The 16,755-nt window shown below is 43.1% G+C and overlaps 1 protein-coding gene across 3 annotated transcripts in view; it reads right to left on the bottom strand.

The window, feature by feature from the left end:
• DRC1 (dynein regulatory complex subunit 1) overlaps positions 1 to 11,932 on the bottom strand; it is a 41,549-nt gene extending 29,617 nt beyond the window's left edge. For all 3 annotated transcript variants that reach the window (XM_046661879.1, XM_046661878.1, XM_046661880.1), the window contains exons 1-2: positions 11,744 to 11,932; positions 3,060 to 3,147 (exon numbers count right to left, since the gene is read on the bottom strand). In XM_046661879.1, the coding sequence (XP_046517835.1) occupies positions 3,060 to 3,147; positions 11,744 to 11,898 (243 nt within the window). In that variant the 5' untranslated portion in view covers positions 11,899 to 11,932. The remainder of the gene's footprint in view (positions 1 to 3,059; positions 3,148 to 11,743) is intronic.
• Between the last annotated feature and the right edge of the window lie 4,823 nt (positions 11,933 to 16,755).

Raw genomic sequence — 16,755 nt, forward strand, 5'->3', positions numbered from 1 at the left:
TTTTGCTATTGGTACCTCCCTTCTTAATCCCTCTTTGCAAATAAATTCCATAGTTAGTATCTTCACTCCTGGCCTTTTTTTTTTTTTTTTTGAGAAAGATTGGCCCTGAGCTAACATCCACTGCCAAACCTCCTCTTTTTGTTGAGGAAGATTGGCTCCGAGCTAATATCTGTGCCCATCTTCCTCTATTTATATGTGGGACACCTGCCACAGCATGGCTTGATAAGTGGTGCTAGGTCCACACCTGGGATCTGAACCAGCGAACCCCGGGCCACTGAAGCAGAGCGTGTGAACTTAACCGCTGTGCCACCAGGCCGGCCCCCCACTCTTGGCCTTTTTTGATGTCATGATTTCAACAAAAAGTTCAGGTATCCTTAGGTTATGCCTAAGTTTTTCCAAGTCTGTTTTGGAACTTACAAATTCTCCAACTCTCAAGTCATTTCTGAACTAAGAACCTTAAACCTCTCTGCGCCAAGGAGCGACTGAAACGATCAGAGACTCTACCTCATCTCACTCTTCTGTAGAGATTTTGAGATGCAGTTTTAATGAGTACAGAACAGAGCCTTAACCCAGATATCTTGGGTTCTCCAGACTTTTTTAAATGCCTGCAGCTGTATCACTTGTACCAAATGGTTTTACATGCGTAAGGAAGTAACGGCTTTCCTGCAGTTTTGAGCAATTTTCTATTTTCTAGTCAGACAATGCAAACATCAGAAATTTCTGAATCAAGCATTTAAGACTCAAAGTAAATTGAAAATGTCACTGTCACCAACAGACCAGCAGACACACCCTTAACACTTGTGAAACCCAGGGGAAGAGTTTAAATGGAGGTCCACATACTACATATCGAAATATTTTAAAAGTATAATTCACACACACACACACATGTATAAGCACCCAATTCGTGACACAGGTGCACTGCAAGGCAGTGGAGAAGGATCATCTTTTCAACAAATGGTGCTGGGTTAATTAACAATCCATACGGAAAACAACGAACCTTGAGCCCTACCTTTACACCACACACAAAAATAAATTCCAGAGAGACTATAGGCCAAAATATAAACGGTAGAACAATAAAGCTTCTAGAAGAAAAAATGGAAGAACATCTTTATAAACTTGGAATAAATCAAGATTAAACAGGAAACAGAAAGAATTACCATGAAAAAATCATTAACAAGGTATATGGCCAAGGGCAGGGGCCCCTCTGCCCAGGTCTTAGAGCAGAAGTGGTTAACACCTTGATGTTGAGGAAGGTAGCATTTTTTTGTACACATTTCTCCTCGATGCCAACACTGTTCATGACTTAAATACTAAGTGAAAGGAACCTTGAAAAGCTGCTAATGAAAACGATATTATCTCTTCGGTTTTACACTCAAAGAGTACTCAGGATGAACCGTATGTCTGCATTTTCAAAACCATATCAGAATAAAATACAACAGTATCTTCAAGATTATACATAATATCGTTTCCATCCCATACAGAACTGCTCAGAGATCGTCAAACCTTTAGACGAAGTAACCTAAGTACAAAGAGGTGACAAGACTCGTGCACTTCACTGTAAGCAACAGCCCTGGAATAAGAGCCCACGGCAATTCAATATTCTTTCCTCTACAGTAAAATATCTTATCCCTGACACGGTACAATAAGGTGATTCAATTCTCTCTATATATCTCTACACTCTATAATAATATTTCAGTAACTTGAATATTTTTTCTCCCAGTAAGTACATTTCCATTTCTACCAGAAATGATCTCTCTTCTCTCCACTTTTATAAATTCTACCCATTTTCTAAGACCCAGCTCAAGTCCCACTTTCTCCCTATAAGCTGCCCTGACCAGCCAGCTTGGTGAGCTCTTTTCCAGACCTCATTTCTGACAGTATCAATGTCAATGCAGTTCATTGAGCAATTCACCAAACGTGGCCCTCTGGCAGTCCTGGTTTGCTGTTTCGAACTGCTGTTTATCCCTACTGCACCCCTTGCTCCAAGTCTTTTTACTAAATATCCCAGGAGCCCTGTCATTGCCATGGGAGAGCAATCAATAATTTCTTTCTCGTGTTTATGGACTACAAGCTATGGACTACTCCACAGGCACACGAAAAGGCTCTCACTGTCATAGAGCTGAAAATTTCACTGGGGACACCTCATGCACACACATTTGAAAAGTCATACGAGGCAGAAAACTATCTAAAATGAAATGAATGGTATAGACAAGAAGTATTCGATGTGTGAATTAAAGAAGTTCAGCCTGAGTTACAGAGGAATTCATAGGGGAGTTGGGACTTGAGATGGTCTTAAAGTACAGGAACACAGCCTGCTGGGAAGAGAGGAGAAGGAAAAAAAGGAGAGGAGAGGAGGAAAGAAGAGGGGAGGGGAGGAGCTGGACATTCCAGATGCTCAAAGGCACACAGCAGGAAGAACAGAGCCCACTGGAGGTGAGTGAGTGGGTCAGCCTAGCCAAAGTGGACGGCCCAAATTAGGTAACAATGGGAGATAAGACTGGAAAGTTAAGATGGGAACAGGGGCTGGCCCCGTGGCCGAGTGGTTAAGCTCTCGATCTCTGCTTCAGCGGCCCAGGGTTTCGTCTGCTCAGATCCTGGGTGCAGTCATGGCACCACTCATCAGGCCATGCTGAGGCGGCATCCCACATGCCACAGCTAGAAGGACCCACAATAAAAATATACAACTATGTACCTTGGGGGCTTTAGGGAGAAAAAGGAAAAATTTACAAAAAAAGAATCAAAAAAAAAAAAAAGCCACATGGGAACACACTACAAAAAGCCTTGAATGTCAGGCTAAACATTTGGACTTTATCCTATGAAAGGTGAATACCATGAAAAATGTATGAGCAAAGAAGAGACAGCATCAATCTAAGAAATCATAATATGAAAGCTCACTTCTAGAGAGCTCTAAAAACAGGCAAGATTCAGATTCAGTTCTGCCCAGAGAGGAACATAAAATCTCTACTGAGTTTCTTATGGTCTAAATACGAAAACCATGACCCAGCCCAGCTCCCTGGTCCTATGGGACTGACAGCATGCATTTGCTCCCCAGTTCATACCAGTCGGCTCTCTTCTTTCTGCTTGTAGCTTTTGCTTTGATCTTCCTCACTTTCCTTTTTCCCATCTAAATATTCTCCAAGCGCTTCCCTGTGACAGAAAAGAGTAGAAAAACTAAAGTTATTTCTACTACTTAACTCTATATTTTAAAGTTCCATAGAACTTCACACCATACACAAAAATACATCCAATATAGGTAAAAATTTAAATATTAACAAAAAACACAATCATATGAGCCAGCACCGATGGCCCAGCAGTTAGAGTTTGGCACACTCTGCTTCAGGGACTCAGGTTCCCAGGCACGGAACCACGTCACTCGTCTGTCAGTAGCTGTGTTGTGCTGGTGACTCACATAGAAGAACCAGAAGAACCTACAACTATACACAACCATGTACCTGGGCTTTGGGGGGGAAAGAAGAAAAAAAGGAGGAAGATTTGAAACAGATGTTAGCTTAGGGCGAATCTTACCAGCAAAATAAAAAACAGCAACAACACACAATCATAAAAACACTAGAAGGAAATACAGGAGAGAGCTCATCTTAGAATAAGATCAAAGTTAGACAAAAAAAGAAATATTTTACTTCCTAAAATTTAAAAATGTTATCCTTGAAAGTCAAGGGATAAGCTGGTAAAAGATACTTGGCAAAATTTTGCTACCTATAAAATAGAAAGGGATCCTTCAAATCAGTACAAAAAAAGACAAAACATCAAATAGAAAAACTAGCAAAGGATGTGACCAGGCAATTTATGGAAGAAACACAAACGGCAAATAGACATTTGAAAATATGTTCAACTTCACACATAACCAGAGAAATGATACTAAAACGCTGTGAGGTATCATTACTCTCCTATCAGACGAGAAAAGATTTAAAAGGTTGATGCGATCGGGTGTGGGCCAGCAGTGTGGCTGCCCGACTATTCATCCCCTGTGGGTGGGAATGTGAAGGGCAACAACTGTCTAAAGGGCAATTTGGCAAGATTTATCAAAAACTTAAACGCGCCTCCCTCTGACCCAACCTTTAGGAATTTTCTACAGAAAGCTTTCAGAAGTACACAAAGAAATATGCACAAGAATGATTGTTGTAACAGCAACTATAGTAGGAGGAATATGGAAATATTCTACACACATATCAACAGCTTCTGTTCAACTTATGAAGCAACAGGAAAATATTTTGCAGCCTATAAAAAGAACGATGTACTGTCTAGCATGGAAAGATGTCCACAACATTTAAGTCAAAAGAGCCAGTTACAGAACAATATATAAAGTGTAATACACATTTTCTCTAAAAATAGGCTTATATACATATAGGAAAATCTTTGAAAGGATATGTGACAAACCGATAATAGCAATTATTTAAGGAAAGAGAACTTTACTGAGGACTTCTATCTTCTACATTTCCGTATGGCATGAACTTTACAAATAGTGCGAGCATGTGTGTGTCTGTGTGTCTTAATCATAAAATAAAACTAAAGAGCGGTGGGTGGGGAGATAAGGCTCCAGATTATGGACTTTGTTGGAGGACGCATGGGGAAATGACCCCACTAGCCCCCACACCACGTACATCAAGGAAGTCCACTCTCTCCTCTGGCACACAAGTGGCCAAGAGGACTCCCAGTACTACCTTAAGAAAAATGAAACCATCATCCCACGATGAAACAAGCAGATCCATTTATCTCATTGTTTCTTTTCTTTCTTTTTTTTTTTTTTTGAGGAAGACTGGCCCTGAGCTAACATCCGTGCCCATCTTCCTCTACTTTATATGTGGGACGCCTACCACAGCATGGCTTGCCAAGCAGTGCCATGTCCGTACCCGGGACCCAAACCAGCGAACCCCAAGCCACCGAAGCTGAACGTGCAAACTTAACCGCTGCGCGACTGGGCTGGCCCCTATCTCACTGTTTCTTGACTTCCTAGCACTGACTTCCATCTCCACTCCCTTTGCTCAGAGTTCAGCACAGCCCTACATAGTGCTATACCATTTTTGAGATATGGAGCTGTGTTCTAATCTCCTACTCCCAATCTAACTGAAACGCTTTTTTCTTGTCATTTCATTTGCTTCCCTATTCTTACTGAACCTACTCTTTGCCCTTGCTAAGAAAATGAATTGTTCCATTCCATTCAGGTCTTCAGACATTGTCAGGCTAATAGTGTTCTCATTATCGCCCGAAATGCACTCATTCTCTTGACTTTCTACCTTTTTTCTTTAAAGATTTTATTTTTCCTTTTTCTCCCCAAAGTCCCCCAGTACATAGTTGCGTATTTTCAGTTGTGGGTCCTTCTAGTTGTGGCATGTGGGATGCCTCCTCAGCATGGCTTGATGAGCGGTGCCATGTCCACACCCAGGATCCCCAACTGGAGAAACCGGCGAATCAGAGCGTGAACTGAACCACTTGGCCATGGGGCCGGCCCCATTGACTTCCTACCTTGAACACCAATTCTATCTAAAGAATCCCTTCCAACTACTTCTGGAGCAAAGACCAGTGTTTCAGAAAAAAAAAGAACTATGCTACAAATTCTTACAATCTAGTTTCAACTTGAATCCCTTCGCTGCCTTTTACTTAGCATTTTTGACTGCTTAGCCCTGCACCGTCCAATATGGCAGCCACTAACCATGTGTGGCCGTGGAGCACTTGACACTGGCTGGTCCAAACTGAAATGTGCTGTGAGTGTAAAATACATGCTGGATGGATTCTGAAGCTTTTAACCAAAAAAAAAAAACCCCATAAAATATCTCACTAGTATGATTATACTGATGACATGCTGAAATAATTTTATTGTGTTAAATAATATTTTATAATAATACGTTTACTGGTTTAAATAAATTACTAAATTTATAAATGTATTATTATAATTATTAAATTACTAAAAATAAATTATTAAATTTCATTTCACCTGTATTTTTTTTCTTTTTTTAATGTGGCTACTAGAAAATTTTAAATTACATACATAGCTCATATTGTATTTCTATTGTTCAGCGCTGACCTGGCATATTCTCGAAAAGAGCTGCCTCAGACTTCTCTCTCCTCAGGTTTGAGCTGAATCTCTCTTTTGGAAAACTGCTTCCTCGCCACTTTAACCAATCTAGTCTCAATGGGAGCTGCCACCTTCTTAAATACCCCGCTCCCTGAGCAATCGAAGTCCTGTCTCAGGATTTTGAAAAACTGCGATTTAATTGATTGTTTGGCGGGGTTTAGAGCTCTAGGTGGGGAATAATTTCCTTCAGAATTCTGAGGGCGCTGCTCCATTGTCTTCTAGTTTCCAGTGTGGCTGTTTGAGAAATCGGAAGTCTCCCTGTTTCTTACTCCTTTCTTTGGCGGTGACAGTTGTTGTTTTCACCCTGAAAGCGTGTAGGACTCTTCTCTCAGTTCTGAACTTCCTCAACGGTGCACCTGAGGGTGGAGCTGTTTTCACTCATCGTGCTCAACATTTTCAGTCAGGTGGCCCCTTCACCAAGGAAACTCATGCTCTGCAGTTCTGAGAGACGTTCTTGAATCCCTCCATGATCACTTCCTCCCCTCGGTTTACTCTGTCTTTCTTTCTGGATCTAGAAAAGAGATACTAGATCTCCCGCACCAGTCCTCTAATTTTTAAAAAATCTTTTTCTCTACTAGTTTCTATCTTTCTTTCTGTTTGCCCGATCTTCTAGGTGATTCCATCATCTATACTTTCTATTGTTTTCCAATTCTATATTTTTAACTTCCAAGAGCTCTATTTTGTTCTCTGCACACTCCCTTTAACAGCATCCTATTCTTGTCGCATGGCTGCAGCATCATCCCTGTCTACGCTGAGGATCTTAATGCCAGTCTTTTTGTTGCATTATTGGTTTTTCCTTCCTACACCTTCTCAATTTCCTCTAAGCTGCTTTTTTCTGTTTGTTCATTTTGGTGTCTACCTTTCATGTTAAAGACTTTCTTCAGGCGTCTGGAAATCCTTGGCTACCTTTTTATGGTAAGACTAAAAAGCTGATGGAAGCCCTGAGGGCAAGGGTGTGGCTTAACAACCGTGAACTTCAGTGCGGGATAATCTACTTGAACTGTTTTGTGGGCGAACCTGGATGTCAGTGTCTTTAGGTCTCTCCTTTTGGGCTGGTCAGGTTCTGCAGAGACTTCTCCAGTCTCCCGCCTGCGCTGTGAAGGTCGCAAGGCCTGTGTTCCAGGAACGGGGACGAGGAGGAGGCCTCAGCTCCAGGGAGTGTAGGTCCACTGAATCCCTTTGTTTTTAGTACAGTATCCTTGCCTCATCTCTGTCCCCTGTCCCCCAAATCATAGATCCTCCATTTCACTTTCTCCAAACCTCCGGTCTTCTGTGCAAAGCGGGAGAAAGGTCCTTGGCATCTATGAATTTTCCAATCAATTCTCTTTTATTTTAGTCCCCTTCTTCACCCCTACATCCAGATGAACCTGATGCCACCAACTTCCCAGTCCTCGGACATTTAGTGCAGAGTAAGCCCAGGGGCTCTTGGCTTTCCTCACTACCAGTCTATAGTTCCATATTCTTGAATCTGCTAAGCCATTTACCATCTGTCCTTATGCTTCCCAGCTTCCAAAATCTTGCTGCTGTTGAGTCCTCCTGTTTTTCTTGTCTTTCTGAGTTTCTCTTTTTTACTTAATCCCTTTAAATGTCATTTTAATGGAGTTTTGATAGAGATCCAAGGTAAATGTATGTATTCCATGTGCCATCTTTTCTCAGAAGTGAAATCTTCCAGAAATTTGAGACTTCAGTTGAGATACTACAGATTGGGAGTTTCGAGGGCTCTGGCCATCAGTCCTCCTCTTTATCTTTATATGCCCTTTGATTCTGCTAACAGCTTTCTCCTTAAAACTACACCTCCGTGACACACAAAGGCCCAGGCAGTTAGGGCAATCAAGGAGCCTACAGATAATTTTAAAACAATACAACTGACTAAAAATCAGTCTGCTTTTTATTATCACCATGTGCCAGCAACAAAACAATGTCAGTGACAAAACACTTCTTTCTGAAAAACCTTTCATTAATCTAAGTTCCAAACAATTGCTCAGCCACTGTTGACTTTAATAATATATAGGTCAGCTTCAACACAGCACCTTTCTATTTCTTATGCTTTAATTAACAAGGAAGTTACTTGAGAGAACTCGCAGTTATCCAGTTGGCCTCTGACGCACACAGACCCAGCTATATGCGTGTGTTCTGAGAGCACATCTGAAACGGTTCGCAACTGTCCCAGCTCACGTGGGCACAGCGTGGCCCTGAGTCCTGCATTTCCCTGCAGAACAGGGTCGTGGCATAACAAGAGCCCGGTTACTGAAAACACGAAGAAACCACACTTGAGTTACTTCAATTCCATCATTCTACAGGCAACTGGTTCTCTGAACCTTGCGGAATTCACTCACTTGGAAACATTTCTTCATATATTTTTTCTTCCTTTTTTTCCTGAAAATACATTAATGTAATTTAAAAGTATTGATCCATTAGTTTTTTCTTGTTTTGTAGTGTAAATTTTATTTTTATTTTTAAAAATTTTACTAGCATGGTTATATAAACAAAGTTTAATAAACTTTTCTTTTCTAGCTATTATTATCATCTGTGTTTTAAAAATTACCTGCTCCCAAAAAGGAACCCTCATATACTCCTGGTGGGAACGCAAACTGGTGCAGCCACTATGGAAAACAGTATGGAGATTCCTCAAAAAATTAAAAATAGAACTACCATATGACCCAGCTATCCCATTACTGGGTATCTATCCAAAGAGCTTGAAGTCAGCAATTCCAAAAGTCCTATGCACCCCAATGTTTATTGCAGCATTATTTACAATAGCCAAGACATGGAAGCAACCTAAGTGCCCATCAACAGATGATTGGATAAAGAAGATGTGGTATATATATACAATGGAACACTACTCAGCCGTAAAAAAGAACAAAATCGTCCCATTTGCAACAACATGGATGGACCTTGAGGGAATTATGCTAAGTGAAATAAGCCAGATAGAGAAGGACAATCTCTGGATGACTCCACTCATATGAGGAATTTAAACATGTGGACAAAGAGAATAGATTAGTGGCTACCAGGGGAAAGGTGGGGTGGGGGGTGGGCACAAAGGGTGAAGGGGTGTACCTACAACACGACTGACAAACAATAATGTACAACTGAAATTTCACAAGATTGTAACTTATCATTAACTCAATAAACATTAAAATTACTTGCTCCAGGTGTTAGACTCATTAGGGACACCACTGCACCTCACCAATTTCTTTTTCCACCAGCGTCAACTGGCCATTCTATCTCCATCTTTATGTGATAGAGATTACCCATTGTCAGCATTTCCTCTTCTATCAACCTCTAAATGCTGGGCTTTCCCAGGTCTTGGCCACGAACTCTCTTCTCATCTCTTTTTATCCTCCTTCCCAGTGTACTTTAACTCATTCTCATGGTTTTCTAGACAATCATAATGCTGCTGACTCTTTGCACTGATATCTCTAATGCAGAATTCTCTTCTGAGTTTAAGATCTATATCCAACTGCCTAATAGACAGCTCAGCTTTAATGTCTTACAAAATCCAAGTTTGCTTAATATGTTCAAAACCAAACTCTTGATTTCCAGTTCCTGCCTCGCCACCCCCATCACTGTCTCTACCGTCTCAACAAAAGGCTCTACTATCAACCCAGCTGCTCAAGTCAGTCTTGCTTTGGCAGGGGTCTTTTACCAGTATTTCCCATCAGTCAGTAAATACAGGCAATTTCAACGCCAAAATATGTCTTGGGTACATCTGTTTTCTCTCCAAACCCACCACCACCAACTTGTCCAGACCAACTTATCTCTCACCTGGACCAATGCAACTGCTTCCTAACTGGTGTCCTTACTTTCACTTCTGGCTCCTCCAAACCATTCCCCAAAGAGCCACCAGCGTGATCTCAACATACTTAGAAATTTAAGAAACTCCCACATTAGGCCTTTGGCCTGTGGGTAAGAGCTATCCTGGTGGGGAAGGCAAAATGGACACCTCTGAAGCTGCACCCGAGTGCATAAAATAACAATATCGCCGTCCAGGGGGACGGGGGCTTGGTGTCACCTTTAAGGATTTCAAGGATGCAGAAGTGGTGGCGCCTATCAAGTCTGCATTTAATTCACAGGTCCAGCCCCTGCAAAAACTTGATAGATCTGAGAAAATGACTGCCAGTTACTGCAAGCTCAACCAAGTAGCAGTCCTGATGGCAGCTGCCATGCAAGTGCCAAGCAGTCTTTGCTAGAGCACATCAGTGTGGCCTCAGATGCATGGAATGTGGCCAGTGACTGGACCAAATGCATTATTTTCTACCTCACTCAGGAAAAAGGATCAGGAAGTTCACATTTACATGGAACAGATAATAGTATATACTCACAGAGCCCTCACACTCGTAAGGCCATGTTCATTCTCCTGCTCTCTGTCAAAATATAGTCTGAATAGATCAGGACCCTGTGGAAATCCCAAAGAACATCACACTGACCCATTACATCGGACTTGGCAGACTATGGCCTGTGGATCAATCTGACCCACATGTTTCTGTACGGCTTACAAATGAAGAATGATTTTTACATTTTTAAATAGTTTTCTAAAAAGATGAAGATGAGTAAGCAGAGCACAGAGTTATTTCTAGGGCAGTGAACCTCTCCTGTACAATACTATAATGGTGGATACATTTCATAATATATTTGTCAAAATTCACAGAAAAGCAAGAGTTTTCTCATTTTTCTCTAGGACTTTGGGTGATAATGATGTGTCAATGCAGGTTCATCACTTGTAACAAATGTATCACTTTGGTGGGGGATGTTGATAATGGGGGACATTACGCATGTCCGGGGGCAGGAGGTATGTGGGAAACCTCTGTACTTTACATTTAATTTTCCTGTTGAACCTAAAACTGCTCTAAAAAAATGAAGTTTATTAATTTAGGAAAAACATCAAAATATGAAGAATATTTTGTGACGTGCACATTATATGAAATTCAAATTTCAGTGTCCATGAGTAAAGTTTTGTTGGAATACAGCCACGCCACTCTGGGCCCCTTGAGTCCTATGGCCAGCAGACAGGAAGAGAAGTCAGCATCTTGGCAGGGCACGTGAATGACCAGCAGGACAAGGGATAAATGCTGTTACGGAATTCAGGGTGTTCAGGAATTCAGGGCATCACGCAGATGCGTCTTGGTTCCCCCTCATGACAGCCCACTGTGTCCGCGATTGGACAAGGGCAGCAATCCTTGCCTGAGAAGGGTAAGGTTATCAGTCTCAGACCCTTCAGGAATGAGGGTTTGTGTCCACAACCAGATAAGCCACTGAGCCCCGCAGAAGTGTTGGCTGAGGTCCAGTGGATAAACACTTGTGGAAGGAAGGCAGGCTGGGAGGGAAGGAAGAAAGACCCCTGAGGGAAGGTCGTGGATTACCTGCATCTTCAGCGGATTGCCCACAATGTCTCGTGCAGCGGGCTCTCAATAAAAGTGCTGACGGGATTATTATTTCCGTGTTTGACTTCGCTAGTGTATTGAATATTCTAATATCCCACACTTTGCTTGAACCTTCTGGAGGAAATGTTTTCCATCTCAACAAGCGACAGGGCCCGCTCACGCTTGGGGCACGCCGGCCCCTCCCGGCACGGCTCCCGCCCCCGGGGAGCCGCCCCCTCCTCCCCGCACCGCGTCGCCGGCACCCCGGCGGACCCGCCCACACCCGGCTCACCGCCTCCGAGCTTCCAGGCGCGCCGCGATGCGGAGGCGCCGGGCCTGGATCCGCTCCTGAGGGTTATCGGAATGTATCGAGGGCCCGAGAATCGGGGTGGGTAAGTGTTCCTCCTCCTTCTCCTCCAGGACCCCCAGCGATCCCGGTGGATTCATGGCAGATGCCTCCCGCCCCCCAGGCAGCTCCGCCCGGACCGCCGCCAGACCGCCGCCCGGTTGCTAGCAACAAGCCGTTGCCAAGAAAAAGCAGTCACCTGACCCGCTGCTGGAGACCCTGCTCGCGCAGCTCCTCAGGCCCCGCCCACGAGTATCCTGAACGCGGCGTCCCAGCTTCGGGCTTCATTCCTCTCTTCTCCACTAGGGGTGTGAGTACTGTCTTGAGCCCCATGGAAGACCCAGCCATATTAGCGGAAGACTGAAGAGCCGGACTTAGTGTGGTTCATCATTTATTGACCCCGATGGTTAATTCATCATTCAGGTTAATTCATTCATCAGATGAATATTCCTCAAAATCATATTTATCAAATATAATTGATCACCTGCTCTGCCAAGCTGTGCTAGAGCTAAGGATACAAGCTTTGTCCTTTCCTCATGGAGTGTATAGAATAATAGGTCCACTCTGAGCCTATTGCCTCTTCGGAAAATTTAAACTGAGGTATATTGCGTGCATCTATTCCTCATCCATTCATTTTTGAGCTCCTGCTTTGGCATTGAGCCCGTATCTCTTCTAGAACGTGAAACCACCTTGCTATCAATAAATTTATATCCAGCAAGGGATTGTTGTCTTCTGTAGCCGCTTTCAGTAGACCTGACACCTAGGACAATCCCCCATCACGACTTCCAAACACACTTATAGACAGAGGAAAGTGTGGCGCAGGGCACACAAATGAAAGTTAAGGCCACAGAAGCACAATTAAACTCTCAAAGAAGCCCCGTCCCTTGAAAAGGCACTATTTCGTGGGCGTTTTTTTTTGTCATTGCCAATAAAAATAATCTTCTTGTTGAAAGTTAAAACGCCTTCAAAAACACACTGGTAACGTTTGAGAGTCTTGTCCCACTGGCCTGGGGGAACTTGGGAAAGGGCGCTGGCGGAGTGAGGAAATGAAGGGCTAGTCCTGGACCTGTCCTGCAACCTTGGGCAAGTCCCAAATTCTTGAGGACGATTTTCTCAACTGTTACGTGGTACCATTTGCTACTCAACTTACAGGCAATTGTGAAGCCAAAGATAAGGTCTTTGTGAGTAAGACCTACCCAGAGGCAAATGGAGTATATTTTTAAAATTAATTTTTCCAAGTGTTCAAGTGGTCGAGAGATTTAGGAGTGCCAAAATCTTGGAGCAGCCAAGAGTCCAACAGCTGCCCGGATCCTTGTCCCATATCTAGCTGGGGGCTGGGGGGCGGGGGGCGGGGGGTGGGTTGCTTCTGGGCTTCAGGGTCCTCTGCCAAATCTCTCTCTGCTCTGGTTGTAGCCTCAAGCAGTCAACTTCCCTAGGGGACATGGAATCAGAGGAGCAAGGTACAGTTTTGACCGCAGACTCTTCAAGGTCCTGGTCTTTGTTTCCACCATCTGTGAGAAGAGAAACAAATACGCGTGTGCTATGCAGCTAAGGCTGCGAGTAGGCTACCAGGAGAATGTCAGCGGGAACCAGCTGTTCAAGAGATAGGGGAGAGAGCAGGGGCACCATAAAAACCCCTGAAAAGTGACCAGTGAGGTACTTGGCCCTAACGTGTCCCCAGATACCTTCATTCCAGCCGTCTTTTGTGGTAAGGAATCTGACTCCACTTTTTCCTGTTTGATTGTTGACAGCTTTCAAGCCTCATGTCTGTCTTCCTCTCTGCTCCACAGCTGGGCAGTTGATTTAAAAATGCCTTGCGTGCTCTCCTTTGGCCATGGCAGGAGTTTCCAACTGTGTGTGCTGGGTCCTCTCATGTGCGCCCCGCCCCCCAACCACAATAAAAGCCCCAAGCCCGTCTCCCTTCCTGGCTCTCTCCAGCCATTTCCCAACCAGCTGGGAGATCTTAAGTCTTATTCATAGGCGTGGGAAAAAAGGCACTCTTGTTCACCGCTGGAAAGGCACCTTTTAGGACAGTTTGCCAATATCTATTCATAGTTTAAATAAGCATATGCATTGACTAGGCAATTCTAGAATTACCCTTGAGAGAGAATGGGTCTAGGCCATAGTTCCATGGGGTCAAAATGACATCAGCACTGTATATCCAGCACCTAACCCAATACCTGCTATGTAGTAAATGCTCAATAAATATTTGCTGACTGCAAGAAATGGACAGATGTATCTGTATGCTCTCTGCAGTTATGATCCAGTTATCAGAAGTTGCATTAAATTTGTTATATATATTTATAATAATTTGTATTAAATTATCCAGTTATTAAAAACTGGATATGACCAAAATGCTGATAAAGAATTCATGGGATGCAAAACAATGCAGCCACTAAGAATGAATCTGACCTAGAAAGACAGCCAAGACCTGTTAGACGAGGCCAGGCAGACGCAGCACAATGTGTGGAGTATGATCCCAGTTTATTGGAAATATATGCAGTGTGCACACAAGACAAACGGGGAAAGAACACAATATAGTTGACATCTCTGGGGGTTGGGTCTATGGGTGATTTTCATTCTCTATTCTAAAAAAAACAAGTTTACAAAGAACACAAGTCACTTCTGATGTAATGAAAAATAAAGCTTATTTATTCATCTATTATTTCTTTTCAAGAGTGGTGACAGGAGATCCTGAAGAGACTGCGGGGGGCAAGAGTAGGGCTGTCGTGGATGAGAGGGCCTCGGAGAGGGACACAGGTGACGTCCACCTTGGTGATTCACCAGCATCCAGTGTCTAGTCCTCATGTGGCAGGCAATACTCCAAAAGGAGACCTGCTTTTGAGAATTGACTGACACTACTAAGCTCACGAAAGACAAACATACAGAGAATACACTAATTTGAAGAAGAAACTACAAGTGACACAGAGTGCCTGTGTGTGTTTATGACTTGTGACCAGCACACCTGTCACTGATCTACAAAGAGAATCAAACTGTAATTGGGAAGCTCCTTGATAATGGACAACTGACTGGAACGGACTCGGGCCCACGATGGGGATCACTTGCCACAGACTAGGTAGGTCAAGTCCTTGGGGTATGGCACCCATCCCTGGGTAAGTTTTGGGTGACAAATGCAAAACCTTCTGGCTATAGGGACTTCCTTTGCTATGCTACAGGCTGGCCATCTACTTCAGCTTATAGTCTGTTTCCAGAAAAACAATGCTACACTGATTAGATTTTAACATGCTAAATCACACACTCAGTTCTCTATCAACAAGTTTATATCAAATCACCTCAATTGGGATTTGAGGATTCATCAAACACTTAACATAATTTTATGGTTTATTCCTATCTCCCAATGTGTGTGAATTTTACTTATAGATTCTCAGAAGGCAATCCTTGTTTTATTCATTGCCAGTTTTTTGGTTTTTTTTTTTTGAGGAAGATCAGCCCTGAGCTAACTACTGCCAATCCTCCTCTTTTTGTTGAGGAGGACTGGCCCTGAGCTAACATCCATGCCCATCTTCCTTTACTTTACACATGGGATGCCTATCACAGCATGGCTTTTTGCAAAGCAGTGCCATGTCTGCACCCGGGATCCGAACCTGTGAACCCTGGGCCACTGAGAAGCGGAAAGCACAAACTTAACCACCGCCACTGGGTGGCCCCTCCAGTTATTTTTAGAACTGTCTCACCATCATCTTCATGTATTGCCTACAAAAGGTACGAAGGAGGGAAGAGAGGAGGGAGGAAGGCAAGTCACGAGCAGGTCATAAATAAGGCTGAGGAAAAAGTTCAAAGGTAAAAAATGAGAATTAGCTATTAGTGGAAACCGAGGAGCACCAGCCTTAGACCACTCCTGCGCTAAACACTCGACACGTGTTATTTATTGCACATAGCACATACGTGCAGTAATATTCCTGATCCAATTTTACAGATGAGGAAACTGAGGCTTAAAGAAGTACCTTGCCCTGAGTCAAAGCTTGCAAAGTTGAACTTGACTAAGAAACAATCACTATATTAAAGCTTTGGAAGGTCTTGGAAAACTTCCAGAATAAAAGCAAGAAGAAAAATGGAGGAAGCAGTTACAAAGTTTTCTTTCAGGAAATTTGGGAACAGAGGTAAAAAGATGAGAGCAGGAAGAGGAGCAAGACAGTGTGGGGGCATAAGGTCTTTTTCAGTTTAATAGACGCAAGAGTGGTCACCTGGTATGCACGTGCGGGGCGTCAGGTAGGCGTGAGGTAGGCGTGAGGTCCGCAGACAAAAGGGCGGGGGCAGCTGCTAGGGCAACCAAGGCGGCACGAGGGCCTGGGACTAGGGGCACACGGAGAATTAGCCTGGGTTAAATATGCCACATTTCCTCCCTTTCTTCAAACTTGTTACAGTTTTTGTTAAATGCCCACTGCCAGAACTGGAAGATAATTCTCATGTAAAAAACAAGAAATATTCTCCTCAGAAGCAATGTTAGAAAATCAGAGTTTTTATAAGAGCTTATCGTTTATATATTGCAGTTTTGGGATATTAATTGTGGGTTATTAGGTTCTTGTGGAATTAGCCTGGAAAATTAACACCATACGTTAACACTCTTTCTATGGGAAAATATTTGTGAGTGTGAACCAACCACCTTACAAACTAATTTAAACTAATTTAAGTGTGACCCAGTAGTATAACATATGGCCCAGGACCCAGTTCTGGGGGAGTCAAGAGCAGTATTATTATGAGTAGCTGTTACTGCCGCTGCCTAGTACTCTGCTTTCTGAAACAAATCACAGGATTACAGAATACCCAGGAGCAAGCAGGCTGAGCTTTCTTAAAAAATGAAACAGAATGCTTGTATTGTTTTGTTCTAAAATAATCAAAGATTCCGAGACAAGTGGCAGGATGTTAATCTTCTCCCCACAGCTCCCTCCCCTTTGGCACCTACCAAGGGAAAACAAAGACACTCTGAAAACCATTAA

Source organism: Equus quagga, chromosome 5, assembly GCF_021613505.1.
Source record: "Equus quagga isolate Etosha38 chromosome 5, UCLA_HA_Equagga_1.0, whole genome shotgun sequence".
NCBI lineage: Eukaryota > Metazoa > Chordata > Mammalia > Perissodactyla > Equidae > Equus > Equus quagga.